This window comes from Leptodactylus fuscus, chromosome 1 (assembly GCF_031893055.1).
Source record: "Leptodactylus fuscus isolate aLepFus1 chromosome 1, aLepFus1.hap2, whole genome shotgun sequence".
NCBI classification, from domain to species: Eukaryota; Metazoa; Chordata; class Amphibia; order Anura; family Leptodactylidae; genus Leptodactylus; species Leptodactylus fuscus.
Genome location: NC_134265.1, coordinates 205,507,513 through 205,523,090, shown reverse-complemented (window position 1 = coordinate 205,523,090; position 15,578 = coordinate 205,507,513). Strand labels below are relative to the sequence as shown.

Here is a 15,578-nt window from a genome sequence, read left to right as displayed (position 1 = left end):
TGCGGGACCGGGTGTACTTTTTAGTTCTACCATTTTCGGGAAATGTTATTGCTTTGATCACTTTTTATTCAAATTTTTATCAGAATCAAAACAGTGAAAAAACGGCGGTTTGGCACTTTCGACTATTTTTCCCGCTACGGTGTTTACCGAACAGGAAAAATATTTTTATAGATTTGTAGAGCGGGCGATTTCGGACGCGGGGTTTTTAACTACTTTTATATGTGTTCTAGGGAAAGGGGGGTGATTTGAACTTTTAATTCTTTTTATATTTTTTAATATTTTTTTTTATTTTTTTATTTTTTTTTTTGCATCTATTAGACCCCCTAGGGGTGTTGAACCCCAGGGGGTCTGATCACTAATGCAATGCATTACAATGCTAATGCATTGCAATGCATTGCAAAAAAGCATCCTTTCTTTTGCAGGCTGCATAGACGGGACGTCAGCCCTGGAGCATGCTCCAGGAGCCGGCGATCCCGGCCAAAATGGTGGCGCCCATGCGCCGCCGGGAAAATGGCGCCTCCGGTGCCTTTGATCGCGGCACCGGAGGGGTTAATGAGATTTTTACCGCGGCGTCTCCTCTGCGGGCAAATTGCGGCGTTTCCGGTCTGTGGGGCCCCGGCCTATGAAACAAAAAATCCAGCAAAGACCCAGGACTGTTAGCCCAATTGCACATGACCATATGAATGGTCAGAGTTCTATCTGGGTTTTTCCCAGACAGCACACAGACCCATTCATTTCTATGGGCCCATACATATAACCATGAAGCACACGGTCACGTGTGCGGGATGACAGTCAGAGGTGCAAAATATAGAACAGGTCCTATTCCTGTCCAATTTTGCATCCCTGTTTCTGTGACTCCTATTCTTTGTGTGAAAGGGGACACAGTAGCAACACCAGTACATTGAGGCACACAAATGACATTTGTGTGTCCTCTCATCACCCCCTTTGTATGCCACTAACCTATTGTGATGTTGGCAATAAATGCGCAGGCCCAATACCCTGGTGGCCTGGGAGTTTTGCCTGCTCTAACAAGAGTCTGGGAGGTCACCTCTTTTTAAGGGGGAATCCTGAAGCTTCCTGGGGAGTTGTCAAGTATTATCTATCTATGTTTTTTATGTATATTTCTCTTTGGCAGATTCGAGCATCTCGTGTGGAGCAGATTGAGCAGCAGCTGGAAGAAATACAAAGAATTGAAAACAGAGATGAGTCTACAGAGGTAAAACCACTCTTAGACTGAGGTCCCATATTATGGAAATGCAGTTTTTTTTGTTGCAGATTTTGTTTAGTTTGTTTTTTTTTAGTTTTTTTTGAGACAAAGCCAAGAATGGCTACAAAAAGAATGGGAAATATATGGGAAGTAATTAGACTTCTACCTTCAGTTCAATACACTCCTGGCTTTGGCTTAAAAAACTGCAACAAAAAAAGCTGCGCTTCCGCAACATGGGGCTTTATCCTTACATGGTTATTTTGTGTTAATTTTTGCAAACACACTTACATGTGCATAGTATAGGAAAGACACTTTATTAGAAAAAAATAAAATGATCTCCCATCTTTCTGCTGGTTTACACCACACACCACCATTCCTAAGCAAGAACCTATCCACAGCTATAAAGAAGAGTGACATAATCCTCACAATTTTTTTCTTCCTCTTTTGTTCATGTTGCTGTGACTATGATGGGTAAGAGCTCTGTGGTTCTTACCATCTATAAGGAATGGACATGTGGCAATTCTGAGCTAGGCTCTAGTCTCCATGGGCCTAGTAGCAATTGCATTGTTTGTCTCTATGGTATAGATGAACTTGAATGCAGATTGGATACTACAACAGTCGACCTACAGTAATGAAATAAACTGTATATGATTACATATGTTTGGGAAATAGACTCATGTACAATATGATATATAATATGAACATCTTTCACAGCCAAGAATTAGTCATGAACCTACAGAGAAAATTTTGACAGAGAGCATCTCCCAAGCTGAGGACAACTCTGCTCAGCCAGAAAACAAGGTAATAGTATAATGATAGCTGGAACATTTCATTTCTAAGGTAAAGGAATAAATACATCTATTAAACTGAGAAGTGAACCTGAATGTGCATTGTAATACTATATAATGCAATACCTAAACTTTCTTCCAGGTTGAGGTTGTGTTCTGGCTTTTGTCCATGTTGGCCACACGTGACAAAGATGACATGTCACGTACTCTTTTAGCCATGTCCAGCTCACAGGACAGTTGCCAGGCGATGCGTAGATCTGGCTGCCTCCCACTGCTAATCCAGATCCTACATGAAACAGAACGGGATGGAAGAACACTGGAATCACAAAGTTTCAAAGATGCGCGGATGCGAGCAAATGCAGCGCTCCACAATGTCATCTTCTCTCAACCAGATGAGGGACAAGCCAAAAAAGAAATGAGAGTCCTCCATATTCTGGAACAGATTCGTTCATACACAGAGACCTGCTGGGATTGGATGCTTAGTCATGAGCAGGATTGTGTGCATGACAGTAGTCCAGGTATATTTACTGTACACTTATTCCAAGTTCAGAAAAGGCGAAATATCAGCACATTTTACCATGTGGGGCCACTGTTGAGCATGTTATACTGTGTGTGGGGTCACTGTGGAGCATATTATACTGTTTGGGGGCCACTATGGAACATATTATACTGTGCGGGGGCCACTGTGGAACATATACTGTGTAGGGACCACTGTGGAAGATATTATACTGTGTGGGGCCACTGTGTTGCATATTATACTGTGTGGGGGCCACTGTGGAACATATTATACTGTGTGGGGGCCACTGTGGAACATATTATACTGTGTGGGGGCCACTGCAGAACATATTATACTGTGCGGGGCCACTGTGGAGCATATTATACTGTGCGGGGGCCACTGTGGAACATATTATACTGTGTGGGGACCACTGTGGAGCATATTATACTGTGTGGGGCCCATTCACTATTCACATCACATGCTATCTGTTTTATAGCAGCAGTATGACGTTATTACAGGCTGTAATTACGCTATTTTACACTAGCGTTTGGGTTTCTGTTCTTCTGGTCCGCTTGAGGACCCGAAAACTGGAAACTCAATGTGCTTAAAAAACGGTTTCCGCCCAAAAAATGCGGATAGAAAAGTACTGCTCACATTTTTCAAGCAGAATGGGGAACGGAATCCCCAGACGGAGACCAAGCACTAGCGTAAACCTAGCCTAACACTGCACGGTCACTATAAAACAGATACTATGCAATGTAAATAGTGAAGATGACACAGCGTTTGCAAAAGCACCACAGTACCTTCAAACAGTTTATCAGCAGGGGCCCTGGGTGTTTGACCCCCACTGATGTCTTGGATCTCTTAGACTAGCCGCAATTGTAGGAACAATAGTTGTATCCCTTTCTAGTATACTGCTGCAGCACCCATAATAATCACTATCAAGAATATAGTGTTTGCACTGGGGCCCACAAATCTTTAGTTAGGCCACTGCCTGTATGGCCCCCTCTAATAGAAAGAAACAATAGTTTGCCAGCTAGGTATCATCAGTGATGTACCCCTGAAGATACCTGTTTGGCATAACATGCAGCAGGGGTTGACTTAATAGTTAATGATTTGAATAGCCTGTTATTGTCATATATACTAAATCAGGTAGATGTAAATCCCTCTGCGTTATGAATCAGGTTTTGATTAGTACTGAGGTTTTAATTGAATGGAATTGAAGTTATGATTTGTGAATTTGAGGAATGTGAAAGGAAAGAATTGTTATTGGTTTTATTGAAGTTATTGCATCCTGGTCTATACCTTCAAAAAAGACCAAATCATATATAAAAGACATCCTAGAAGTCACATAAGGTCTTTCTTTCAGCTCCTGTGCCTGTGGAACCACAGATCTGCCAAGCCAGTTGTGCCATCATGAAGTTATCATTTGATGAGGAATATCGAAGAGCTATGAATGAGCTAGGTAGGTATTTCATATTAAATCAATTCCATCTTTAAAATTCCCAAATATAAATTCAATTTTACCTGGATACCGATGATATTTCTACAGCAGCTGCAGAAATATATTTTTTTCCTCTGAGGAAAGTAAAGGTTTTCCCTAAAATCTAAAGGCAGAGGGCAGGTTCGGACTGGCCCACCAGGGTACCATTGAATCTCCAGGTGGGCCCCGTGCCTTTTGGGTGCCCTACTGGATCCCTACTGCTTTTTTAATATGCAGTGGAGGTCCGGTCACAGCCCCTATTAACTTTCCTATTTCCTTTATTTTCCTATCTCCTGCTACTGCTATGTTCATCTTCAGCCTCAAGGGGGCCCCTGTACATCACGACCTGATGTGTGGTAAACAGGGCGCAAAACTTAAAAACTCACAATTTTGCCCAAAAATTCTGACTTTGGAAAAAAATTGCAACTTTTCTAGCACACAAACCATAATAATTCAGCCCCTAGGTATTTAATTTATAACTGATGTTGATTCAGGCAGATTTTTTGTAAGGCAGCATGCACACAACTGTGCACATGAAGCCAGGCTGTGATTGAACAGCACAGACAGCATATGGATGACATTTGTGTGCCAGCCGTGCTTCCACAGCCCTATTCACTGATCTCAGTGAATCCCGTCCACAAAATAAACAGGAATAGAATTTGTCCAGTGTTTTGCCCCAGGCATACGAGCCTGTGAAAATACACGGAAATGTCTATAGGGCCATAGAAATGAATGGGCCAGTGTGCTAAACATGAAAAACACGGTTAGCGCAATAACACACAGTTGTGTGCATGAGGCCTAAAGCAAATGACATTAGAGTTACTCTTACATTTGTTTCAGATATGACATGCCAATGTTCTCTCTTCTTTCAATTGAATATTTGAGCAGGGGCATAACTTGAGGGGGTGCAGAGGGTGCCGTCACACTGGGGCCCAGGAGCCTTAGGGGGCCCATAAGCACTGGTATCATTATTGAGATTGCAGCTTCCATCTGGCCAATAAACCAAGGAGACCCACAGATTACCCTAACCACACTAAGGTTGATTAAACTCCTTAGCATCCGGTACCATCACTATCACGAATTCGCTGTAGGGATGAGGTAGGGGACCCCGAACAAAGATTGCATCGTGGCCCACAAGACTTTAGGTTTGCCGCTTTAATCATTGGATTGCCTTACCCAAGTCACCTTTTGGGCAATCACATTGTGCCGCATACACATCCTTGGACACTCTACAGTTAAAGGGGTTGTCCCATCACAAGGATCCTATCTATACCTCTTGTTAATGTGGATGTAAGACTTTTCCTAAATACATTGCTTCAGCAAAACTGCTTTGTTTGTCCACTATCTTACTTTATTCAATTCATTGTTGACACAGCCCTTGACTTATCTGCTCAAAAGTCAAGTGATGTATCTGCCTGCTCTCAGGGGGAAGGAGGAGGGGCTAAGTGCACGGCAGCAAGCCTGTGTTTCTAGCTATTCCTGTGTCTACACCACACATGTGACCTAGCTTCCTGCTATCAGATGGAGGAGAGGAGCTGCTTTCATTTCTGAACTCGTCTTCTGTTCTCCCATTTATCAGGTTAGCTAATTCAATTGTGTTCATTATGGCAGAGACAGGCAGTATTGTGCATATAGTGTTTGAGGACCTTTGATGACATCACAGGCCCTTCAGCTGCCCCATAGGATCACGCTATGCGGTGGGCGGAGCTACACACTAATTTGGGGGCAGAGCTAAATGGCAGGTTGCATGAAACCACGCCCACCAAATGACGCAAGAAACCAGGAAGTAAGAAGATTTTACAGCAGTGAAGACTGGTGAGTATGCGACGTGGGAATACCCCTTTAATGAAATCATGTGTCTAATACATTTTTGTTGTGTGGAGCTGGTAGAGGCATATCCTACTTGAACGTGTTGGCAAACTTTACAATTTGTACATCTGAAAGTACCCCTTTGCTTTCTTGATAGGCACATACTCTTTTCTTCCTGTGAAAAACTCCTTACTCCTTCTATAAGTAACCATGGACTGGGGTGAAATTACTCCTTCTCCAGGAGAAGTTATTTTCCAATGGCCGCCCTGTGCGTTAGGGAAGATTTTATTTTCTGTATTATATTGTAAATTCTTTGTTTTGTACTATAGGTGGCCTGCAAGCAATTGCAGAACTTCTAGAGGTAGACTACCAAATGCACCGTATGAACAATGATCCCCTAAGCTTGGCCCTGCGGCGCTACGCAGGCATGGCACTTACTAATCTCACTTTTGGAGATGTTGTTAACAAGGTGAGGAGTGAAGCATAACTTTGCATTAACTTATGTCATTCATACTCAATCCAGTTATATGCTTCTGGCGGAATATATTTGCTATTAGATCATAACAGTACAAGTATATAATCTTAATATGCAGATATAGATTACTGCTGCCATTAGTTATGCTATTGAGCTTTTCACTTTCCACAACGTCCTAAATGGACTTTTTTTTTTTCCGTTAAATCTGTAGTAGTGTAATGGTTGTTTTTTCACACAGGCCACCCTGTGCTCCCGACGTGGCTGTATGCAGGCAATCGTCGCTCACTTGGCCTCTGAGAGTGAAGAACTTCAGCAGGTTAATCATTCTATACTGTCTCCACACAATGCTCTATATAGGTTGAATGAATTTTCTGCAGATCATACATGTACATTTTTTATGGTCTAGGTGGCATCAAGTATATTGAGAAATTTGTCATGGCGAGCAGATATCAACAGTAAGAAGATTCTACGAGAAATAGGCAGTGTTGTGAGTTTAATGCAGTGTGCGTTACGTGCCAACAAGGTGAGAAAATGGACGAAGAGAAAGTTATGTTATTTATGATTTCGGGCACAATACATTCATAGTTAATTTTGTCCTTTTAGGAGTCTACACTGAAAAGTGTGTTGAGCGCCTTGTGGAATTTGTCTGCCCATAGCACCGAGAACAAAGAATCTGTCTGTTCTGTTGAAGGATCACTTGGCTTTTTGGTGAGCACCCTGACTTACAAGTGTCAGAGCAACTCATTGTCCATTATAGAGAGTGGAGGAGGTATCCTGAGGAACGTATCCAGTCTTATTGCCACACATGATGACTACAGGTAAGGAATGATCTGATGAAATAATGAATCTTCTAAGAAACGTAATTTTAACACACTACGGTATCTTAGGTAGAGGAATGTGCAGTATATCAGCTGTGACCAGAAAGTGAGTTCTATTCAAGGCTAAGGCCGCACGTAGTGAGCCACAACCAAAAAGTGCTGAAGGAAAAAAAACATGGTTTTCCCACAGTGCTTTTCACAGTTCGCAGGGTTTTTGCCCCTATTATGCCTATATGGAAAAGCCAGCTTTTCTGTAGGTATAATTGACATGCTGCGATTTACAAAACCGTGAATGTTTTTGAAATTGCAGCATTTCCGTTGGCAGGTACTGTAAAATGTTGCTATTTTTGCGTTTTCGTTACGTGAACCTTAGTTTGAGGCCCTACGTTGAAGAAAAGCTGCTTTTTTTTTTGCTGCGGCTTTTTGAGCCAAACCAAGGAGTGACTACAAAAGGAATGGTAAATATAAAAGGAACACTTATATTTCCCCCTACTCCTCAATCTACTCCTGCCTTTGGCTCAAAAAGAAAAGAAGTCGCTTTTATGCAACATGGGACCTTACCCGAAAAGTACACAGTCACACAGAGTAAATGGCTATAAAATCAACTTCCATGGTGCTGATAAGGCGGCACAAGCATGCTGTCTCTATCCTGAATCACTGGTCATTCTAAGACATTGATTTAGTTCCCCTTGAGTTACCATCATTATGATGCCCTAATCGCCCCTTACTGCTGGGGATAATGTGAATGGTCATGCAGAGAGTGCAGTACATGTTGAGAAACAATCCTATATCATCAGGTTTCCTCCATGAAAGTTCCTTCAATTTCTCAATGTGTTAGCCCTCTTTTCCCTTGTTTCGTCGAGACCCATTTGCACCCATCAGAGCCCAGTTTATTGATTTTTGTCTTATCGCTCCAAATCACCCATTTCCAATCTTCTACTGTCTACTTTTTACACTTCTTTTGTCGCACCAGAATTGATAGACCTTGTGATGAACTTTCTTGTTGACTTTGATATTTTCCCTGGACGTCCATCTCTTTGCTTTTGAATGGATGGATGGACAGACTTCATTTCATATTCTTCCAACTGTCATGATACTCTCATGATTTATTTTGGAAATTTTCTTGGCCAAGAGACTGATATTGATGAAAATCTTCATGGCTGATCCTCAATTTGAACCAGTGACCTTTCGCTTTGGAATCGACCTAACACACTGAGCTACATCCACAGCACCCCGGGGCTTGTTCCAGCAAAAGTTCCTGCTCCACATGACTACTGAGGCCAATCAGTGGCCTAAGAAAAGAACACAGGACGTCACAGATATCATATGCAAGTGATGTCCCATATCCTTTCCTAAGGATTGGCCTTAGTGGTCACTTTCGATGGGGACCTTTGCTTTAACAAGCCCCAGGGCGCCCCCAGGTATCAGTGGCCTGGGATACTGGAGAATCGGGGACAAGTGAGATTGTTTTTATTTTGTCTTTTTTACTTTCTCCCGCTTCCAGAAAGGACTGGACAACATATAACCTACACCAAGACATATTTGGAAACATTGTACAAATTTTGCATTTGCCACTGTATATGATCTGGTTGTGTATTACAAGTTCCACATTTTTTAGAATGTATCCAGATGTACTATATTACCATCATTTGTAAAAATGTCTAACATTTTTTTTTTATTTGGTTATACAGGCAGATACTACGTGATCACAACTGTCTTCAGACTCTTCTGCAACATCTGAAATCCCACAGTTTGACTATTGTTAGCAATGCTTGTGGGACTTTGTGGAATTTGTCTGCCAGGTGTCCACAAGACCAGGAACTACTTTGGGATTTGGGAGGCGTCAGTATGTTGCGCAATCTTATCCATTCTAAGCACAAGATGATCGCTATGGGAAGTGCAGCTGCGCTTAGAAACTTGTTGGCTCACAGACCACTGAAGTACAAGGATGCTTCTGTTATTTCTCCGGGGTCCTGTATGCCATCTCTCTACATGAGAAAACAGAAAGCGCTAGAAGCTGAGCTTGATGCAAAGCACTTGGCTGAGACTTTTGACTCTATGGAAAAACAAGGGCTAAAATCTCAGCCAGTCAAAGGACCATTACGGCACATAGAAAGTCTGGTAAAAGATTACGCATCTGATTCTGGCTGCTTTGATGATGATGAGATTCCGAACACATCAGTCAGTGCAGATACAGGGAATTCCTCTGTACTTTCTATGTATATTAACTCCTCTATCACACAGGGACACATTTTGCCAAGAACTGCCTCACTGAGAAGAGGTTTAGAGTCTGAAAAATCAGATAACAAATATGAGGTGAAAAAGAGTCAAGATGAGATTCTTGCTGAGAAATTAGCGACTTGTGCAGCCGCAAAAATAGAAAGACTGGTGGAAGACATTTCCACAATGCACACATCCTCTGATGATAGCTTCAGCCTTAGTTCGGAGGATCACTGTATTGACTGGCCATATGGTTCAGATGAGTTACATGAGGGTAGAGCTCAGTCCTGTTCTCCTTGCAGGCTTTCTGACAATAGTGGAATGATGAGAAGAGATAACTTAAGTAGAGCTCAAGCACTTCTGCGCTTGAAAACCGCTTACACTAGCCTTTCTAATGACAGTTTAAACAGTGGTAGCACAAGTGATGGATACTGCCCTAAAGAACACATGCGACCATGTAGCAGAGCCGCATTGCTGGATTATAAGGAAGAGATACAAAGGTATCAGAAACGGCCAAGTCGACTTGACCTGAAAAATGTGCTGGTTACTAAACCAGACAGGAATGATCCCAATGAAAGTCAAGTGAAACAAGCGCAGTCCAGAGAAGATATAAATGATCTGCGTGATATGGGAAAAAGAAAACTATCTTTTTCAGGACTTAAAAATATGGGTAGCATTAAAAAAATTGATGAACAAGTAATAGATGATTCCAGCAACAAACTTTCAGGCGACGCATTGGTACACACCATAAAACTATCCCCATCTTACAAGCACATTTCAGGTATAGACACTTTAGCAAAGAATGGGTCTGGATTCCCTGCCAGCGTTTTTCAACAGGCTCTTACTGTGAAGAAGAAAGCATGGATGCTTCCATCACAAAATTCTGATACCCTTTCAAAGGCTTTAGATAAGACATCTGTTCACTCTTCCTCAACTGGAGAACAGGAATCACTGCAAAAATATGCAGTAGAAGGTACTCCAATATGTTTCTCCCGATGTAGTTCACTTTCCTCTCTTTCATCTGGGGACAACCTCCTAGATGGACCAAGCCGCAGTGAAAATGACATAGATAGTGACTCTTCCTTGGAAATTCTTGAAGAAGATGGCTCTAGTGGTGAAAAGAAGAAACCAGATAGGGATAAAGGAGTGGTGAGAGATGGAAAAACCCTCAACATTTCCCAACCTATTGCTATTCCTATAACAAAATCAGAAAAGCATTTTCTCCATGATGTCTCACCAACTAGAAATGAAGATATGACTCCATCTAGCTCCTCAGAAAACTACATTCATGAGACACCTTTAGTGATGAGTCGTTGCAGTTCTGTCAGTTCCTTAGGTAGTTTTGAGAGTCCCTCTATCGCTAGTTCTATTCAGAGTGACCCATGTAGTGAAATGATCAGTGGTACAATTAGTCCTAGCGAATTGCCAGACAGTCCTGGACAAACCATGCCACCAAGCAGAAGCAAAACACCCAGCTTTGACCCCAGTAACCACCTTGAAAAGGAAGCTAGTCAGTTTAATATTCAATGGGAAAACAATGTGAAAAAATTCATGGAGATAACAGATTTTAAAGAAAGGTTCCAGATTCCAAGAGATATTGATTCAATGATTTACTTCACTGTGGAAAAACCCACTGAAAACTTTTCATGTGCATCTAGTCTAAGTGCATTGCCCTTGCATGAACATTATATTCAAAAAGATGTTGAGCTCAAACTTATTCCACCACTTCCTGAGAAAAACAGTTTGAACTTTGTAGCACATGAAAAACAGGGAGACAGTCGGGAAGATCGACTTCTAGGATTTATGAAAAAATCTGAGATGGAACTTGTTTCAGATGATGATATAGACATTTTAAAAGAATGCATCAACTCGGCAATGCCCCCCAGGTTGCGTAAAATGAAAACATCAGTTCTTTCTGGACACATAGTGAGCTCTCAGACCAAAAAGCCAGTACACTTACCAGTGTACATGTTAGTTCCAGCTCCCGCACAACTGGCAGTAAACAAAACCTTCCACTCGAAAAAAGATTTACTTAATGATGATTCTTCTTTCACAGACTCACCAGAGGGAACCCCTGTAAACTTTTCTAGTGCTGCTTCTCTTAGTGATGAAACTCTCCAGTACTCGTATAAAGAAGGTCAAGACAAGAGAGAGAGGCCGAAAAGCCGAATGGAAATGAGGGACTATGAAGCTATCTTTGAAAACCAACACCAGAGAGATGAAAGAAGAATATTCTCCTTTGAAAATGTTGCATTTACAGAAGAAAATAAAAATGGGTTTTGCTCTGGGTCATCAAAAATGAGTAACAAATCAAACAGACCCTCAACTGCAAATTTTATGTTGAAAACACATCAAAAAACAGATGTCGGTAGAAGCCTTGATGCACTCCACAAGCTTCATTCCAATTATATTGAGAATATTGAAAGAGGTTCTAGCCATCCAACAAAGCTTGACATAAAGCAAGGAGAAAATACTCATGGGAATTATGCTTTCCAGTCATTCTGTCATACCACACCTACAGAAGAAGCAGTCTACTGCTTCTATGAAGATGGCGTTGATATCACAAATGCAAGCAAAGATTCTCCAGGGAGAAAAATATTAACAAAATCTCCACGAAAGAAATGCCAGTACTCTGAAACTAGAGAACTCAAAGAATCTAAAAGTATTGATATAACTAGTCAGACTACTGGTAGATTTAGTAATTTTATTCAGGATGAAGCAATGCCTTGCTATTCTCTGAGCTCTTCCATGAGCTCTCTGAGTGACATTGAGCCTGTGTATGCCCAAGAAATTATTGATAAACCCATTAAACACTTTTCAAGGAATCATGTAAGGAAATCCAGTAACCATGTTGGTAATTATGAGTCTTCCCAAAGCCACACTTCAGATGAAGAAAAATGCACAAGTACAATGATATCAAGAAGGAGACGTCTGTCATCTCGCAAAAGGAAGCACAACCTTAAAAATAATGATAGCAAAGAGGAAACTCTGCATATTACTCAAGAGAAAGCAAAAGATGAAGATATGTCTGATTTAGATAGTGTGGACTGGGAAGCCATCAAAGAAGGTGCTAACTCCATAGTCAGCTGGATACATCAAGCGGCAGCTTCTATCTCCAGGGAATCTTCTACTATTTCTGGAGGTCCTTCTTCAGACTCCATTATGTCTAGCCCTTCTGTATCAGCCCGACAGTCTTTATATGGACAAAACAAACAAAACCAAGACAGATCTCTGCGCTCTAAAATCTCAGGATCAAGTCAAATATCTAGCAGTAGTGAGGGATCAAGGAGTAATAGAGGAAGAAAGGTAGTTAATCCCAGCCAAAAGTCATCTTCTAATATCCCCATGGTTTACCGTGGAAGGACAGTAATCTACATGCCTGCACAAGAGAAAATATCACCAACCAAACAATCATTCGAGAATAATTCATCTCAAGAAGTCACAAAAGTCAGTAATGGTATGCGTTCCAGAAGTCTTCATCGCTTAGGAAAATCTGGAGATATTGGAGTTGAAATGACTTTGCCAAAAAGAAGTGCTACACCTCCAGCTCGAATCAATACCATTCCATCATGTAACTCCTCAAGAAATTCGACCCCATCACGTAAAGTACAATCTCCAGTGACTCCACCATCTCCAAAGTCAAAAGGGGTAAGGAACTCTCAGGTTCCTGGCAATAAAACACAAAAATCACCTGTGCGAATTCCTTATATGAAAAAGCCAAGTCAACGTGTTCTCCCTGGTACATCGCCTTTGGCTATAGAATCTGTTACTGTAAGTCCTCGACAGAGTCCTATCAAAAGACCAGCTCAGGTCAGCCGTCTAAACCAAGTACGAAATGAGTCAGAGAAATCTGGGATGCTACGTCAGCTTACCTTCATAAAGGAATCTGCAGGAGGTATGAGACGTCAGCATTCTGACCTCTCTGTATCTCAACGACAGCACAGAACTGCTCCCCGAAGTAATACAAGTTTACCAGCTGTTTTTCTCTGCTCCTCACGGTGTGAGGAGCTAAAAGTTCACAAGTCTTCAAAACCTAAAGTCCCTTTATCACCAAATCGACCTCCACGAAGGACAAGCTCTGAAAGTCCATCCCGCTTACCTGTCAAAAATGTGCCACCTCCACCTGAACCTTTCAAAAGGTACTCTTCTTCTCCTCACATCAACCTTCCATGGTCACGTGTAGATGGTAGAACAGGCCAAGGCACATCAAAGACGGAAGGTACAAGAGTTCCAAGGATTGATACACCTTCTGGTTCAGGGAGAGCAACTTGGAGACGGATAAGAGATGAGGATATCCCTCACATTTTGAGAAGTACTTTGCCTGCATGTGCTTTACCACTTTCAGAGGAGTCTATTGAACCACGCAGAAAAACAAGTGATGCAGTAGTCCAGACAGAAGATTTTACTATAAACAAGACAAATTCCAGTACCTCCCCCACAATAGAAAGCAGAAACAGACCTGGTACTTCAACAGTGATGCCTGAATCAGGGAAAATAGCCTTGGGTGTGGTAAACTTACCTACGAGCAGGCACAGTTCTCCCAGTAGGGCAGCTAGAGTTACTCCATTTAATTATGTGCCAAGTCCTATTGTGACAGTCACAGAAGAAGCAGCAGGTAAAGTAACCAGTGAGTGATCGATGGCAGTGAAGAAATCTGAGCAAAGTATTCTGGGTAATAACTGCTCAGATCTGTTGAATTTGATCAGATGTGTAGGACTTGGATGTCTGGGTTCTTTGTTTCTTCATTGCAGCCAACCTACAAAATTAGTGCACCTTGAAAATATGAAGATGTACCACATATACTTCCTGAGGTGATTGCATTGTAGACTTTTAATGCTATGTCTTTTGGCACTTTATGGATCCTGATAAAACTGCATATGTTCTAAAGGGCAATAAAACAACACCCTGCCATCCCATTGAAAGGCTTAGAGTTGAAGAATTATAACAGAAGAACATTTCAGTTATAAATGATATGTGTGTGTATTTTTTACACGCCATATCACACATAAAAGCAAAGATTCTGCGGCCATGATACAATTCCTGTTTGACCTTATTGTTCCCTATTCCTGCTAACTACAATCATACTCAAAAAAAAAAAAAAAAAAGCGGAAATGCTTTAAGCAAAGCCTTAATATATCCACAGGCTGCATGTTTCTACAAATCCCCTATATATGGTGTAACAGCTTGGGAAATATGGACAAAGAAAAGTCGTGGCTGAAAAGAAATTTTGTTCTAGCCCTGCAGAAGTAAATGCTTCAGTAAAACGTTTTATATTGCCAAAATTACTTACAGTCCGTAATACTGAAGGAGAGCACCTGAGCTAGAGTACTGAACTTTGTATGACTGAAACATTTTTTGCTCTTTTGTGTCACGAATTGTTCGCCCACGTGCCAATATTTCCATTTACACTTTTAGAGACATTTATGTTCTATCTTTGATTAGTCAAGGTCATGACCTTCTTTATGAACACATAAGTCATATTCATCGTTTTGGAAGAGAATAGAGTGAATGAGGCCGCTATTTTCACTCTGCAAATATTATGAGACTCTATAGTTCCCTGCAGCCATTGCTTTAGATCTTGCTATGGGCATTAAAGGGCATTTGATGCAGAAGGAAGGTGGTAAAGGCTTCACTTGTAATGTTAGCACAAAACAGGAGCTCCGCATCTCAGTATCTACGTTAAAAGTTTTCTTTTTCTGAGTAGATGAAATGCCATTTTAGTTTATTCTATGTATGAAATGTAAAAATAAATATTGCGATTTAAGACATTCAAAAGTGTATATACTATTTCATTATGGTCTGATTGATGGTTACATGGGGTCTTTTCAGACCCCAGAGTATAATAATCGGAGACCCGGGGAAATAAAAACATAAAAAAACTACTGTTTCTTACCTGTCCCCCGGCTCCTACGCTGTCGGCCTCTGCTGCCGTCCTTCTTCAAAGACGTCAGACATCACATGACCCAGGACGCAGGCCGGGTTCATGTGACGTCAGAGATGTCAGACAACTAGGAAGGAGGCCTGGCCAGGATCGTGGAGAGGTAAGTAACAGTGTTTTTTATGTTTATTACCTCTCCCGGGCCTCCGATCATTATACTCGGGGGTCTGTCACCGGGCCCCCTAATGTTCCGGGCCCTGTGGCGGCCACTACCACTGCAGGCGGGGACACTACATGTATCAGAAGACATTCCAGCCACAATAAGGAAATCAGGGCTCTTTTCTGACTTTAGTAAGGTCCTGCATTCATGGTCGAATCCACTGGCAACCGATGAAGATATCTTG

The 15,578-nt window shown here is 41.6% G+C and overlaps 1 protein-coding gene across 1 annotated transcript in view; it reads left to right on the top strand.

The window, feature by feature from the left end:
* The window catches only part of APC2 (APC regulator of Wnt signaling pathway 2), a 52,276-nt gene extending 37,218 nt beyond the window's left edge, over positions 1-15,058 (top strand). Inside the window, exons 8-16 of the mRNA XM_075282678.1 lie at positions 1,136-1,216; positions 1,922-2,008; positions 2,138-2,513; positions 3,861-3,956; positions 6,113-6,252; positions 6,497-6,574; positions 6,665-6,781; positions 6,862-7,076; positions 8,768-15,058. Coding sequence (XP_075138779.1) covers positions 1,136-1,216; positions 1,922-2,008; positions 2,138-2,513; positions 3,861-3,956; positions 6,113-6,252; positions 6,497-6,574; positions 6,665-6,781; positions 6,862-7,076; positions 8,768-13,931 — 6,354 coding nt within the window. The 3' untranslated portion in view covers positions 13,932-15,058. The remainder of the gene's footprint in view (positions 1-1,135; positions 1,217-1,921; positions 2,009-2,137; positions 2,514-3,860; positions 3,957-6,112; positions 6,253-6,496; positions 6,575-6,664; positions 6,782-6,861; positions 7,077-8,767) is intronic.
* The last annotated feature ends 520 nt before the right edge of the window (positions 15,059-15,578 follow it).